This window comes from Centrocercus urophasianus, unplaced genomic scaffold (genome assembly GCF_019232065.1).
Source record: "Centrocercus urophasianus isolate 14NV4802_14NV808 unplaced genomic scaffold, USGS_Curo_1.0 seq_13, whole genome shotgun sequence".
In the NCBI taxonomy this organism is placed as follows: domain Eukaryota; kingdom Metazoa; phylum Chordata; class Aves; order Galliformes; family Phasianidae; genus Centrocercus; species Centrocercus urophasianus.
In genome coordinates, this window is record NW_024884475.1 from 40123141 (window position 1) to 40139051 (window position 15911).

Sequence of the window (15911 nt, forward strand, 5' to 3'; positions counted from 1 at the left end):
ATGATGTGCCACAGTCCTCTGCCTCGTGACAGCTGGAACTTTAGCCAGCAAGGTCAGCACAGGATTTTCCCATTCCAGCCTCACCAGAGAGAGAGGAGAAATGAGCATATCCTGGTGCACGCACTATGATTTTGAGTCTAGTTCATATCTTTTAATTAGCAAGGAAGCTGTAAATGCTGTAGTCAGTGGCAGGAGATCCATGGGAGATCCCATTGAAGGATCCCATGCTGTTGATCTGTCTTGGAACATAACTGAGGGGAACTATACATACGAGTATAACATCTTTCATTCATTTCAGCAGCTTTGGATTAGTTCTTGTGTCCAGTACCCCTGAGAGATCTTGACTTAGATGATCATTTCCAGAAAGACAGCCCTGGAAACGTGTCCAGGTGATTCTTAGTGTACTGGAGAACTACAGACTTCACTTCGTGTTTGTGTGTACAGTGAGCAAGAGGAGATCAGATGGAGAAGCTTAATCTCCTGCCCCTCCAAACTGCGACCTGTTGGAAATGCGGTCATCCAGCCAGCTTATGTGACATCAGCCCTTAGAGTATCTTTCCTTCACCAGCATGTCTCTCACATTGCCACTTTCCATATTTGCACGGCTTGCAAATCTTTCTGCTGGGTGTTTGAGATGCTGTCATCTCACATAGCTCATTCCAGGCAGCTGTTTTGTCAGTGACTTATTTATTTATTTCAGCTCTGTTACTCATTTCTCTGTCTGATTCCTCTCCCTGTCACTCCCTTGCTCTGCAGGTCAGCAGTGTACAGCGTTTGGATTTGCAGGAGCTGATCTTCCTCAGCCATTTCCAAACGGTGGAATTTCCCTGGCTGTTGACTTCTTGATGCCTGTGGAGTTCTCTTTCTCATTCCTGCAGTATGTGGTTTCATGGGGAGTGGCAGTCTATTGGCTCAAGTTTCTCCAGCTATACTTTGTATACATTTTCCGTGGTCAGGAACCAAGACTGAGCTCCAGATAAAATCCTACTGTTTGTGGATAACAACGGATAACATTGTTGTGCTAACAGACATTTGCATGGGAGATATGAAAACAGCCCCATTCATACCCTCCTGAACAGGGCTGGGTGGCTACAACGGCTTTGAAATTTGAGGTGGGTTGTTGCTTGATTGCGTCAGGCGTTTCCACAGCTCTCTGCAAGCTACAGGTGCACCAGCCTTATCTGCAGGAGAGAGAGGTTAAGGATTCTTGCCATTGCTGCAAAGCTCCTGCAATCCCAAGGAAACTGTAGGCTGCTTAGGGCTGTCCCTTCTGCAGATAATAAAAGGCTGGATGGGAAAATAACTGTCTCTGTTCTCCAGAGCAGACTTACGTGCTTTCTCACCTGTAAAGTAGAGATGGCCCAGGAAAGAAAAAAAAAATACAAGTGGCTTCTGGAAATAAATGAGCCGAAAGCTGGTTTTCTTTGTAGAAAGCATATTGTCATTTCATTGAAGAACAGAATAGCTGAAGAGAGCAATTGTGTGTACAGCACCATACACAGCACGGAGTGCACCAGCAAGTTTTTATGTCTGTGAGACCTGCATTTATGCAACCTTTCCGGTGAAGACAAACAAGGTTATCACTCTCAAGTGCACTTGTAGCCTGGAATAAAAGGAAGGCTTTCTTTGCTAGTGCTGAGAGGAACTAGGGTTTGATGCTATCTTGTCCCATTCCATAAAGACATTGTTCTGTTCATACCTAATTCGTAACAACCTGTGCTGACTGCTGTTGTCATACGTTCACTTTCTGTACCATACATGCAGATACTTTGTTTTGCTTTCCTACTACAGCAAACAGGCAGAATGCCACAGACTTGAGGCAGCAGGGAGACTTTAATGTAGAAAATGATCTCGTACTTGAGATTCTCCTAGGAGCTGCTGTAAGATTTGCACAGGTGTGTGGTGTGGCCCGTTTCTCTGCCTGCCTGGGTACCCCAATGGTTACAATGGGGATTTTCATGGGCATTCACGGCTCTGCTGTAGCAAAAGGAAAGTAGAGGTTTTCCCATTTGCTCAGCTTCCAGCGCTCTGTTCCCCCTCCCCCCCACTAGAGCTGTTTGCATGTTTTCAGCAAACAGTGCTTTATTACTGTCTTGCTGAAAGGAGGAAGGCAAAATTAAAAGAGAGAGAGAACATCTTGTGAACCTGCTGTTCTCAGATCTCTCCGATAAGGACAGTTCCAAGTGCGTGAGAAGTTTCCTAGTCTGAGATTTTATTTACTTCTGAAAGAAAAGCCACCTTCATCCCATTATTTTATTTTCAATACAGGTTTTAATTTGGTGAGAAAATATCTTCCCCATAAAGAACCTATTCTGCCTCATTAACTCCTACAAAAAGCATCCTCCTCACACTCGAAATGTTAAAAGAAGCATAAATTAAGGCTAAGTTTGCTGTTTGCTTCTTTAATCAACAAACAACCTTAATAGGGACCCACAAAAGGTTCTGTAAACTAAATTTATTAGTGAGCAGGAAAACAGGCTTCAGCTGCGGTGTCCTCCCCTTCCCAGCCCCATGCATTTGGAAGGGTGGACTCTTGGAGGGATGCCTTTTCTTTGTGGGGCCTTCCTCTCTTAGGCAGGTTGCTGTGGTCCCTGCACTGCCTAGAAAGTCATAGATCTCTGTCAGACTTTTGTGTTGCAGCTAAGCTGAAGCAACTTAGGACAGAGTCTGTTAATTAGGTCTTTAAAAGCAGCCTCTTTTTATTCTTTGGCATACAAACGTCCTTTTTGCCTCTTCTTTTCCCTAAATCTGCTTGTCAGTAACTCTAAAGGAGAGATTTTCACAGCAAGAGAAAGCTACCATCCTGGCTGCCTTCCTTTCACCTCTCCATGAAGCTTGAGAAAAAGTTAGCTACACATCTGTTTCTCCACTTTTCCTTTCCTGGATATGTTTAGGAAGCTTTCCTCTCTTTCTTCTTTATGCTATCATATTTGTCGTTGTTCATGTCTCAGTAGTATCTCCTCTACGCGGAGTAGTGCTCGTAGTCACTGCTGCACTACGATCTAAAAAACTAAAAGGTTGAGGATGAAATCTAGAAAGCTCTGGTGCTGAGGACAGGATGGTGGATCAGAACATTAAGAATTATCTTTCCTGAGCCAGTATATATGAAAATACAATTTCTTCCTAAATTCCTCTTCAGATAACAGCAAACTTCCGTACAAACCTCTTGCAGTCAATTAATTTCAATCTTAAACTAATTTTTCACTGTTTTTATTTGAGAGCAGTGTCCGTAAAAAAATTCAATAAGGACTTTTTTCAATGCTGCAGAGTTTGTACTTCTTCACTTCCTTAGTTACTTTCTTAGCTATCTTATCCTGGCATTGAATGGCTTTTGGATCAGGTTTGCAGAGTCCAAAGGTGATTCTTTTGCAAAACCTGAAACTCTCTCGAAGAGCTTCTTTTGCTATTTTCTGATCATTGCCCCTGGCGGCAGCCCCTGCTGGCTCTTGCTCTTCATGGTGTGTGGATAGGTCAATGCTGAGAACAGCTCCTTAAAGGAAACTGTCCCTTTTAAATGCAATCCATGCCTTATTTCAGAAACTAATTACCTCTACCCATCCCACGCTTTCCCTTCCTCCACCAGCAAATGTGACACAGGTTTTGTGTTTCACACTAGCAGCCCAAGCAAATGCACAGACTGATCCTCATTTACTGTAGCCTGGCATCTGCACTGCCTAGAAAGTCAGTGACATAAATTGCAAGCATGAGACTGTTTCTTTTTGGGGGCATTGTCCTTTCTTCCTGTAAATACAGACTTTTTTTCCCCATTTCTATGAAGCAGCTGGAGTCCAGCTCTTCATCCAGCAGCTTGTGTTGCCAGAAACATGAGGACAGGCAGACAGGGAACATGGGAGGAGGGGGAGCACAAGGCTCCAGAGCTTATGGCCATTGCGATGCCACTGCACTCCCAGTATTATCACCTGCCTCACAGGAGGCATTTCTGTTTTATTGCAATGGGAAGAAGGAAGTTTTCTCATCTCCCTTGGAGCACGTAACAGTACCTGGCACCAGGCAGCCCTGCCTCCTGTTGCTGGATCTTGCTGAGTTACAGGGCCCAGGAACAGCAGGGTGAATTCAGCATCCTAGAAATGCGGTAGGATTTCACATCTTCTGTGACACCTGGGGTTTCTTAAGGTAGCATTTTTTTTTCAATTTGTTATTAAACTTTAAACCTCTTAAATCTCTTAATACTAGTTTCTCTTTTTTTTTTTTTTTTTTGCTTTTTATCTGGGGGTTTAAAGGGTTTTTTTTTTTATGGGTGAAAAAAAAATTCAAAGAAAAAAAAAAAACAAATCAAACAAATGGCTGAGTCCTTTGTCTCCCCAGAGCAGTTATTTCTGTCATCTCTGGTGAAATATATAGCGAAGGGGAAGGTGATACTTGGGGTTATTCATGGCATTAGTTTGAAAAATGTGCTTGAATGCTTGGTGGATGTGGGGCTGTTGTACCCACTTATCTCGTATACGCATTGGTCCTGCTAATACACTCTGGCCTGAGCATGAGGGAACTTGCTATGTTTATTCTTCCATCTCTGTTACCAAGATCCATCAGGAACATGAACTGAAGCAGCTAGCGGCTTGAAAGCTTCCACGACCCTCATAAAAGCTCCATGTCTGTATTTGACAAGTTACATAGCTAATGTTGTGTGGTCAGCTGGCCAAAATGCTAGATTTTACTTCAGAGCAGTTGGTGACAGTGAAGGAGTTGATGGCATGTGAAGTGGATTTCTGAACATGAATCTTAAATCATCGTGGTCATAGTTTGACTCTCCCCTTACCAGCCAGAGCTTCGGTTGCACTGCCTCTTGCAACTGGTTCCCAACAATTATTTGCAAGAATGGTGCAAATGCAGTCCTTGGGTGTCTTCATCTGCTGCCAAAGACAAACACAGCAAATGCATGTCAAGGTGGTGCGTACGCATATTTTTTCTTAGGTTATCCATCGCTGCTCCAGACCCAGCTGACAGGTTCCAGGGCTGAAGACAGCAGTGCATGCATTGGCTGTTGGCTGTGATGTGAGAGCTGAAGCAAAATTGCCTGCCAGCTTCTGATCTGATTCGCGCTGTTACTGGGTGAGAAGAGGCATGGAGGCGGGCGAGGTCTTCCCTGTGATTGTTGTTACTTTTACGTGTCTCCGCTGTATTTTGCTTAGCTTCTAATTCACCTTGAAATAGCTTGGAGAAACACATGGGAAAACCATCCGAGAGCTGGAGGGTCCAGCTGTAATTTCATTTTTTTTCCTTTAAACCAAAGCACAGAACTTACCAAAGGTTGTGAAAACGTAAATGGGACAGGGGGAAATCCACTATACCAGTGACTACAGTTTGTTGAGAGGGAGCTTTCATAACCTTCACACATGTGCTTAAATAGGATTAAACTGACTTCAGAAGCAGACAACAAACAGGAAACCAGAACTGTGCAAAAAATGTTGAGAACAACCATTTGAGTCTTCCCCCTGACTCTTTCACTTTGCAAAATGCATCATTTGATACTAATGGCACCAGAATCATCTGATAAGGAAATAACACTTTGCTATACCCTATTTTCTCATTTGTATGGAAAGATATTTTTTCAGAATAAGCACTGGAGGGCTCGCATTCAGCCTGGTTCCTGCTGAATGAAGGTACAGAAGTAGTTGAGTTTGAGCCTAGCTCTGTCAGAAGTGCGGCCCTGCTCGCTGTGCAAGGCAGTTGTCACACTGGTCCATAACAGACTGCTCTGCAACACAGAGGTTGAGCATGCACGGGACAGCGTGTCACCCAGGGCTGCTCCAAATGAGTGGTGGAAAGTCACTTCTCTGTTGAATTACACAAAAGCAAAAGTACAGTTTTCCAAGCTGATGCTTGGAAGAAGGATCAAATGTCATACAAAAAGGTGTGAACGTAGCTTTATATAAACAGAATGGCTTCTGCCTTGTAAGGCTAATGAGGAATCCTAGCTAGGACACCACCACTGCTCTGTGGTGCATTATCCAGAGATAATGGAGGATTGTGTACAGGTTGGCAAGAGTATGGTCCATGCGTTTTAGAAAGAACTGTCATATGACACAAAATTGAAATGGCATCACTGATACTGGAGGGACACAAGGTGAGCTCTGGGCACTGGGCACCTCCTGGATGGGGCTGTCATCACTCAGAGCTCTGCTCACCAGCATGGATGTAGGCTTGACCCGCACCCATTTTATCTGGAAGGAAAGCTACAAGTGATCATTGTTCCAGGGCGATATGGCTGCAAGTTGTATTGAAAGTTTCCTTTTGTCAGCACTATGAACTCGCTGTGATCACCTGTAGTTAATTCCCACTTGGCCTGGCTGCCTGTCATCTGACTCAGGGTGAATAGCTGGTGCTATCATAAGCACATAATGCTTATGCTATTGGTGGTTTTGTTTTGTTTTGTTTTTTTGTTTGTTTGGTTTTTTTTTGTTTAATCACAGGGGGACAAATGTACATGAGCTTTTATGATTACATCCCCGAAAAGGACTTTGCTTCATTTATCTGGTAACTTCTGGGAAGCTGTTTACCACTTGGTATCTCTCAGAGTTGTTGGCCAGGATGCAAAGTACGCTTAAACTCTTTCAAATCTCAATAAAACCGTTTGGAATCATTTTATGAAGGAAATTATTGTGAGCCCATCTGGCGCCTAATGAAGTGAACCTGAATAGGTAACATGCACCGCATAGGCTAAACAGGTGACACACATAGAGAAAAACTGTGTTGGAGAGGTGGTAGCAAGTAGTCGTGCCTCCTTCTGGAAAAAAGTGGTTTTTGATGTCTCCTGCTCCAAGTCATCACAGATGGAGGCTGTGCCCAGGTAGGCAACATCATGCCAGGTTTTCTAGGGGAAATAATTTTTACAGATGGAAGGAATCATTTTAAGCTAGGACAAAATAAGTTACTTATGAACTGAAATAAGGCTATGTGTGTGGCATTTTATGATCACTTAATGGGAGGTGAGGTGAAACCAGTACCTCTCTTTTATGAAAAGTGCTTAGAGAATGGAATCCTTTCCCTGTTCTGGCATACTCAAGTGAAGGGCGCATCTCATGTCTTCCCTCTGCAAAATACAGATTTCTGCCTCTAAAAAGTCCAGGGTAACTGTGAAGAACTCATGGGCATTCCTGGAAAAATGATCTGGTAGGTGCTGGATATGTTGCAATGCAATAGCAGCCACCTGCTTGGGATCGACCAGTGCATTTCTCTCTCACCCAGCTTAGTGTGGCTTGTGAAGGCTCTGAGTGCAGCCCCTGGGCTGTGTAATCGAGCTGAAGCCAGTAGAGCCAGTGGTGGCCAAGGGCAGTGTGAGTGCAGGGCTGGGCAGGAGGGGGACTGAAAGGTCTGGGGCTGACAAAGGGCTGTCTGCTTCACACTCTCATGTGGGATTTGTGGAGCCTTTTCGGGGCAAGGGAGGGGTTGTAGGGTCAGAGTGTGCTTTGCTGGGCTTTGCTCTTTACTTGCATTTTTCTTCAGTTGTGTGCACACTGCTAGAACCATGGCACTTGGCTGTCTCCATGGGGCCGCAGAGCCCCATTGATCACTTTTTCCAGAGAAAATGGTGAGGCATCCTAGCAGCAGATTTCCTGCTTGCATACTTTGTGCAGCTGTTGCATGTTTCTGTAAGTAGTGCTCTTGGAATTAGCTCGGCTGGTGCATGCCTTGCAATGAGAGACAGAGATGTTTAATCACTCGCTTGGAGTGATCTTTAAAATGGGTAACATTACCAGCAAACATCTTTCTTTCTGCACTTGGGAGGAATGTGACCCACAGACCTCCTCTGCCCATTTGCCTTCACTCCAATTTTCTCCTCTGTTTCTCCTGCCCAGAGATCAAAAGGTCCCTCTTTCTCATTCCCTGCTGTAATAATTCCTTTTTAAGAGTGCTGTCTGCATGTTCCCCTGCCTACACCCAGCCTCCTTTTTCCTGTCCACTCAGATCACCCTGCCCACGCAGTGACACCAACAGCACTCGCTCAGCCATGAGTATTGTAGCTCCAACCCTCAGTCGTGTTTTGCCTTCTTCTGCCCAGCAAGTGGTGGAGTGAGTTGCAGCACTCCCTCTGCTATCAGTACTCGAGACACTGGGAAGGAAACCTGTTAGCAACATGGAAATGGAATGAAGACAATTTCTGCTGGCTACAGACCTAGCCCCAAATCTGTGACAGGTCAGACATTTGAAATTAAGTGCTAATTGCCCATTACAAATGCTTATTCATGAAAGTCTCCAAGTGGAAGCTTATTTGTGCTCCAGATTCCTGTAAGACTGCAGTTAGGCATCTTGAGCCTCCCCACACAAAGCCTACCTTTATATGAGCAGGCGTACAAGCACACTGCACAGCCGGGTTAAAGCATATTGCTGCAAATAAACAATAACCTGGAGCTCGGCCAAACTCCTGTAAACCAGGGCAGACACAATGACAGTGTTTTGTAGTTCTTGTACCAGCCTTAGGTCAGGCCTCACACTGCTCCAAAAGCAGGATGTCACAGACTCCCACTATCTCAGCCTTCCTATTTGACAGCCTCACCTCCAGGATAGCACCATCCCTTCCTTTTGACAGTGGCAATCGCCACTGGTCTGCCCCTTCCTCGGTTACCTAATAGTCCCCTTTTACCCCCATCTCTCCTCTCTTGTGGATGTGATAGGGATGTAAAGGAGATCTAGAGGGATGCAAATGAACTATTTGCATGCCTGGCTTTGCAGTCATTTCCTTTCTCTTGGCAAGTGCTGTATTGAAAATAGGCAATTCTGTCCAAAGAACCCAAAGTGGCAGGAGAATATAAATATCTAAAGCTGGGTGATACACAAGCAGAAAGAAGAGACACATGAGAAGATATTGTGCCTGTTTGAAAGCCATGATTTAGGGGATTGTTACCAAGTTTAACTCAAGTGAAAAGCTTGGCTAACCGTGATGTGATGCATGCTTGCCTGTATTCAAATGAGAGCCACTTCTCTCATCCTTTATATTCTCACTGGACCAGTGCTTGAATTAGCAACACTGTCCTTTGGGTTGAGAGAAACACAAAGAATTTCAATCATCAGTTGTTCTTGATGAGCAGCGGGTTGTGGGGGGTTTTGATGTAGCAGGAGCTGCTGCATTAGCTCTGTTCTAGTGGTAAGGAGGAGGATCAGAAGGGCAAATGTATGCCTTTGAAAGAGGAATCTGATGCAAATGAAACCAGCCTACTTCACCCTGATTAGATTTCACCATGTTGTGACTTCAGAATGCATTCAGCAACCTGGCAACAGGGGCAAAGATTTGAGAAATGTCCAGAAGTTAAAAGGATGCGGTTCCTATGGATTATCAGTGTATCCCTTTTTAAAAAAAATCTATCTTTACTATTCTTTCAGCAACTCGAAGCAGGCGTCAAAGAAAAGTATTCAGACAGACAATAAAAATAGCTGGGCCAAGTGCTCTCCAGCAGTGACCTGATCCTGTCTCGTGTGCTACGGAGGGCGCAGATTCCTTTACAGTTACAAACAGGCTCCAGACTGGAGACAGACTCCATTTCAGGCTAATTCAAGTGAAGTACGTGATGATAACCGATGGCCAGTGCACAGCAGAGTTATAATGGGGAGAGGGCCACTGTGCAATGTGGCTGCATCCCAGTTGTGCTGTGACAGCTTACATTTCCCTGAAAAGATGGAATCAAATCTGTGCTGTAAGGCATCACGCTAAAAGATATGCTATAGCCCTTATGGAAAGATCCAGCCTGAAGTGCATCTATCTTCATAGTGTTGTCCCAGTGAGGCAGGGAGAAAGAAACCATCCAGTTCACAACATCTTCGTAAGTGGATTTCCCAATGTTTTGTGCTCAAGTATGTTATGGGTATGTTGTTCCTGGCTGTTCCAGGCAAGTTACCAAATCCCACATACAGAGGATGAGAGGTATGGTAGCAAGCATTAAAGAAAAGCAAGAAAATACCTAGGAAACAACATATTTACAAAACCAGTCTTGCCTGTGTCATTTCTCAAGTGAAGGGCAAGTATGAATTTAGTTTGCTTCACTGAGCTACAGCACTCAAAAGATCTGGCACTGCATTGTGTTTTGCACAATGTGAGCTCCTTTTTGTGAGAGCGAAGCAGAGGAAGGCTGGGTCTGCTTTTAGGCTCTGATAAAGGCATCACACAGACATGTAGTTTCCTTCTCTGGTTTGTGGCTGCACATGTGGTGCTGCTAACATAGACATGATGGTATACCATCCATGGGCTGGAGTCATCCATGGGGATTAGAAACTGCAATACATGAAGTGGCTGTTGCAGGTGAGAGGTTTGTCTTCTAGTTCATTTTATATTTCTGTGTTTTCCCTGGAAGATAATTTTGACTCAGTTTGCTTGATGTGCTGGAGTCCAGATCTGGCAAAGGAGGAGAGAGCAGTAAAGCCAGCACAGTGTCTTTGGATCAGAGAGGTGTGTGTTGAGAGGTAGACTGAAAAACAAACATTTTATGGGGCCTGGTAGCTTTGTTGTGAAGGGTGGCAAATCTTCAGGCTGGGACCTGAGGGCTATCACTGCACGAAATACAAAAGGAGCTTAGTTTCTAAGTGGCTAATGAGTTTACTACCTTGTTTCTGTCAAGGGTTTTGCAGGGGTGATGCTGATTAATGTGTCATGCCCTTTCCCCAAGCCTATCCCCTTCCTCTTCCATTTCACCAGGCTCTGTCTGACACCATTTATTAGGCTACTTGTCCCTGACTTGTGAGGAATAAATATTGACACTGATGGCTACTTAATAGGATTTGGTTTTGCTTTTCGCTCTGTGAAAGAGTTTGGCACTTCTAACTCAAGTGACACTCCATTTCAGACTGGATCCACCCAGACTTAATTTTGGAAGGGTTTATTTTTTCTTAAATGAGGATGGTCACAGCATATCCTGTGTATGAGGGGAGGATGAGATGAGATATGTGCATTACTCTCCTTTTTCCTAATGACATGCAAAGCAATGATGTCCAGACTGAGACTACAGCTCACCCTATGCCTCCAGCAAAGATGTGGCTTCCTTTGAGAGAGTGCTGATGTTCACACTGGAAATAACAATTTGGATGTGTGTTGTTGAATAGGACTTGTAAATGGCCTTCTTCTATTTAGCTGTAGAGCGGTGCATCTGATGGCTGTTGGTGGCCTGAAGACCTCAGATCAGCCTGCCAGTTGGTGCTGAGTGGGTGGCCATCCTCCCCAATGCTTTGTTAATGCATTTGGAGTTGCTTCAAGGAAAAGCATTTCATACTGTTTTAAACACAGTGGTTGTGGGTGGGTTTTTTAAAATGTGCCTTAAGGGACTTGTGAGGAAGGTCCCATTAATATCCCATAGCCATCTAGATTAAGTGGAGTTTCCGGGGCTGTGAAAAGTTTATCTACATAGTGGCTTTAACTAGGGACTTAGGTTCCTGGAAGCCTGGCAGGGCTTACTATCTTTCTGGAAAACACAGCCTTATGGTGATCTGTAATATCATTTTTCCAAGCGCTCCTGCAGGTCGTTTGCTCCATTGGACAGGATCTCTGGGGAGGACTGAGCTTGTCTAGGTTGGTTTCTCATCCCACTCTGTTCAGTGCTATCAGCCTGGAGCCCACTTGCCTTTCCCGCTGTTACACTTCCCCAGCCCACTGAAACAGGAATAATTGCTTCATGTTTGCTTACAGGCCCTTCTATTTTTTACCTCCCTGCCACTCTCCTTTATAAAACCAGTTGCTTTGTGCACATCTCCGCAGCAAGCCCCTCGCTGCCAGAGCAAGAACGTGCATTATGGTGGCCTTCCCTGCACCCCAGCTCCAGGCTGGATTTAGGGGACAGGGCACGTGACCTGCCCTCACCTCTGTTCCAGAAGCCACAGGTGCTGGTTCCTCTTTTGGGGTGGCTTGTGCAAGCACAGAGGGATGCACTGGGGCACAGTGGTGTGCGAGAAAAGCCCGGGAGTTCCTCTCATGCAATGTGTCTTGTGCTGGTTGCAGTCCTTGTCCTTCTCCAGGCCTTTAAAGGACAGGTGGATGCTAAACATAATTTCAGTGAGAAACTAATATTTACTTATTAGCTTAGCAGACAGTATTTCTGTTTCTCACCTTAAGCACTCTTAAAAATAACAGAAACAAATAAAAAAGAAAGCTAGAACATCACCAAATCAAAGGTAACTCAAATGGCTTCTCTTCCATAAGTTTCACAGCACATAGGCTGCCTGCATTAGTTTGCAGCTGTGTTTATAGATGAAGTCATTAAAAAGCTGTGGTATCACTGCTGCAGGAGGACAGTAATCACAGTAAACTCACTGTACTCATTAAAAATAAAAATGCAGGGAGATGATCAGCCAGATGGCAAGTCAGCTGTATTCAGCATGATTTTGTTCTCTTGGTGCTTACTCTGTAGGCTCTGTATGTACCTGAAAAACTCAAGTCTTTTTTGCTGCTACCAGGCTGATTTTGTGCCCTCCCCTGGCCATTGGTTTTCCACTGGATCTGTCCATTTAATTTGGTGCAGAGAAGATGTGATGAACCAACAGTATTTCTTGTCTCGGATGGCTGGATAAGTAACCAGCATAGCTGGGTTGTGTAATATCTGTTTCTTTGTTTTGTTTGTTTGTTTGCATTTCTGTACTGCAATTCCCTCAGAGCTACAGCCCTCTGAATTCTGTGCAAAGTGAAGCTGCAGGTCCTGCAAGATTCTGCATTTTGTAAAGCAGCTGGCTGAATCCTCATCTCCTTACTCAATCCCTGCTCATTTATCACTCAAGCAAATCTGCTACAATCCTGTGGAAATGAATGCATGTCTTGTTGAGTAAGGGATTTGGTAATTTGTTCGGGAAGACTTGGTTGAGTGGGATGGAGAAGTTGTTCGTAGGAAGTAGTTCTTATTATGGAGATTAGATATTGCTACACCCATGAATGCGATTTAGCTCTGTAAAATGCACTCCACCCCTCATGTTATTGCAATTAAAATCTGGCGTAGCAGAAAACACTGCAAAGCAGTAAGGTTACAGAGCAGAGAGAAAAATCCAGCAGCAGACCAGAGTTGGTGCCTGATGCTGGATGTCTACCACATCTGTGACAAACACGAATATGGGCTTTCTTCTGCCCTGTCAGAACAGATGCCCAGATTGTCACCAAATTTTCTTTCAGAAAACGTCTCAGCTACTGTTCTAGCATTTGGTAATTCACCTGTATTGTCAAAGGAGAGCTGCTAGGGTAAAAGTTATGCCAGATTCCTGGAAGTGCAGTGTGTATGCAAGCCAGGAAGAGAGAGATCCAGCTGTGCAGATGGAAGATTAATGCCCTCTCTTGCTCATCAGTGCCATCTGCCACTGGAACAGTTTGTATAAAGCATTTCCTTAATCTTTGGCTTTAAACCATTTTAATTGCTGGTCTGGACTGACCTAGTTTGCTTTGCCTTCGGCATATTAGGAAACCCTGCAAATCATGGCACCAGCAGTTTGAGTGCAAAAAAAGTAATTCTGGAAAAGATTTTTCTGGTTAGTGAATTTCTCAATATGAACAGAACTTCTTCAGCATGCAGTGCTTGTTTTTTGTTTTTGGTTGTTTATGTTGTTGTTTTTCCATGCAATGTGTTGACTTTGATAATCCTAAAATAGAAATGGGTTCTTATAGTTTATGAGTACAACTCTGCTTCCTTCTTGTGGCTGCTTTTCTTCATGGGAGCTGCAGTTTATTCCTTTACGGTTGTTCTTTACAGTCAGTTTGTGCTTTTCTTTATATTGTGTAAGAAAAGTTAGAAGTTGTAATTTAGATTAAATGACTTGTGATCAGCATGATTCAGCACTGGGATATCCCAGGTCATGTGCAGATAATGTTATTGTGTTACTTGAGCACACTTACCCTTAAAGGGATGAGTGTGTTACTGATCCCTTTCCCCAGGTGAGCTCTGCAACACATCATTCTCACTTGAGACACTTCTGAGCACTTCTGCACCCCACTCTATTATGGACAGGTCTAAAAGGCCGTTCCTAATCACCTCGTTGTTCTCAGCAGTTCAGGAAGAACGGTAAAGCTCTGCTTCCCCAGCCAAATCACCCGGCTTCCTCAAAGACTGGTATGGCTTGCTGTCTACAAAAATCTCTTGTGATGCTTCTGAGAGTCCTGGAGATAGAACTGAATGAAAAGCTCAGAAAAGTGTGGCTCGGGACAGTGCTGGTTTATACCAGTGAAGATGAGAATCCTCTTCTTCCATTGAACTACATCCTGAAACACTACAGTATTAAGCCACAATCCTAGAAAGATTTGGGTCAGAGCTGCACAGAGAGCACTTTTTCCATACAGGAACTCCAGCGGGATGTGAAGGCAGAGCGCTCTCAAGTGGAGTGAAATCAGGGCCAGACAGACCTATGTTGTGCACAGCAGAGCGGAGTAGCAAAAGCCCATCTCTGCACAAGGCATGTGCTGGTGCCAGGTAGTAGCTTGGAGCCATACTTTGGCAACCCTCTGCCACTGCTGTGCCAGAGGACAGTCATATGGACGTGGTGTCGTGCCTCAGTTTACTTTTGAAAGCCATGATACTCTCCTAGCATTCGTTAGATTCAGATGGAGAATGAGAGCTGTTAGAATCAAAGTGCATGGAAACTAGAGCCTGGAAATGTGAATCTGAGCACTGAAAGGTTTAGGCTGGTCTATCTGTCTATCTGCAAGCTACAGGTAAGGAGGAGTTGACTTTTGTTATCCACGTGTATGTACAACCTAGGCATTGCCTTGACATGCTCTGTTGGGTGGCAAGCTACAATTCATAACCACGAGCTTCTATTATAAAAAGTCAGGGACTGAGTAGGTATAACAACTCATTTTTTCAGCTCTCTAGGTTATTCCTTGCAGCTAGGGCTCAGGTTGGCAGGACCATGCAGAGAACTGCACTGCGACCGCCTGTTCACGGCACAGGCAGTGTGCCCAGCTCCCTGCCTGAATTCACACCGCTGTCTGAAGGAGAGCTGATCATGCAAAGCAGGGGAAGGCTTGTGTTTCAGAAAGGCTTGGTTTAGGGTGTCCTTAAAAGGGTGGCAGTCGCTGGGGTCGAGGTCTGGGTGCAGAGGAATGCTATTAGCAAACCTAAAGACCAAAGTGAAAATGCTGCATATTGTGGACCCAAACTCAGCTGGCACAAACTAAAAATATGCATGTGAGTGCCTTTCTAAGTATCCAGTAATCCTCCAGGGCAAAACGAGGATTAGGTCTCTCTTGAAGACAAAGAGGGAGTTCATTTTCTCAAAGATGCCTTGGCCAATTCCAAATTAAGTGTGGAACCCAAATGAATGCGAATACTCCTTTCAGATCTCTGCTTGCAAACAGGTACAGTGCAGAAGCAGCTTATTTATGTGTGTTTGTGTGGGACTGTGCAAACGCAACGTGGACAGATTGTGGGATTGAGGTCACGTCAAATAAAACCCATCCAATCTCAAAGAGAAAGCCAGAAAAGCATTGGGCAAGTAGGACTAGATGGTATTGCACAGTGAAAATCCAGTCTCCATTCTGCAGATTTTTCAACTCTGTAACAGAACGTTAGTGCTCATCTTCTGCCCTTAATTTGCAGTTTTTTAAGTTGGCATTAAGTGATGAGCCCTCCTAGAAGGAAAGGTAGAAGCCTGATTTCATTACAAGTGACTTCTTACCATGTACTCAGCAGGACTGGATAGGAGCTATTAGACTGAAATTGTAGGTTTTCAAATGTGAGATGTATTTGTCTAAAATTTCCTATGCAAGCTGTCTGTACACTGCATAATTCCTGGAAAATTTCTTCTTTTTCCTTTTGTTGATTGGCTTACAGCATGCAGGTCAGCTCTACTAATCTCATCTTAACAGATACCAGCACAGATGTGCTTGTGATACATATGAAAAATATTTGTGTTTGTATTTGCATCTTGGAAGCAGCAGCCAGCAGCACTCCAGTTTGAAATTGTAAATTTTTTCCCTGGAGCTTTACAGACCCATCTTA

At 44.3% G+C, this 15911-nt stretch overlaps 1 protein-coding gene across 5 annotated transcripts in view; it reads left to right on the forward strand.

Annotated features, from left to right (window-relative positions):
* Positions 1–15911, forward strand: part of SHROOM3 (shroom family member 3) — an 82800-nt gene that overhangs the window by 32082 nt on the left and 34807 nt on the right. For 2 of the 5 annotated variants that reach the window (XM_042811861.1, XM_042811862.1), the window contains exon 1: positions 7006–7131. The exons of 2 other annotated variants lie outside the window; for them this stretch is intronic. In XM_042811861.1, coding sequence (XP_042667795.1) covers positions 7106–7131 — 26 coding nt within the window. In that variant the 5' untranslated portion in view covers positions 7006–7105. Of the gene's footprint in view, positions 1–6740; positions 6809–7005; positions 7132–15911 lie in introns of those variants that run through there. One more of the 5 variants, XM_042811863.1, reaches the window with a different exon arrangement.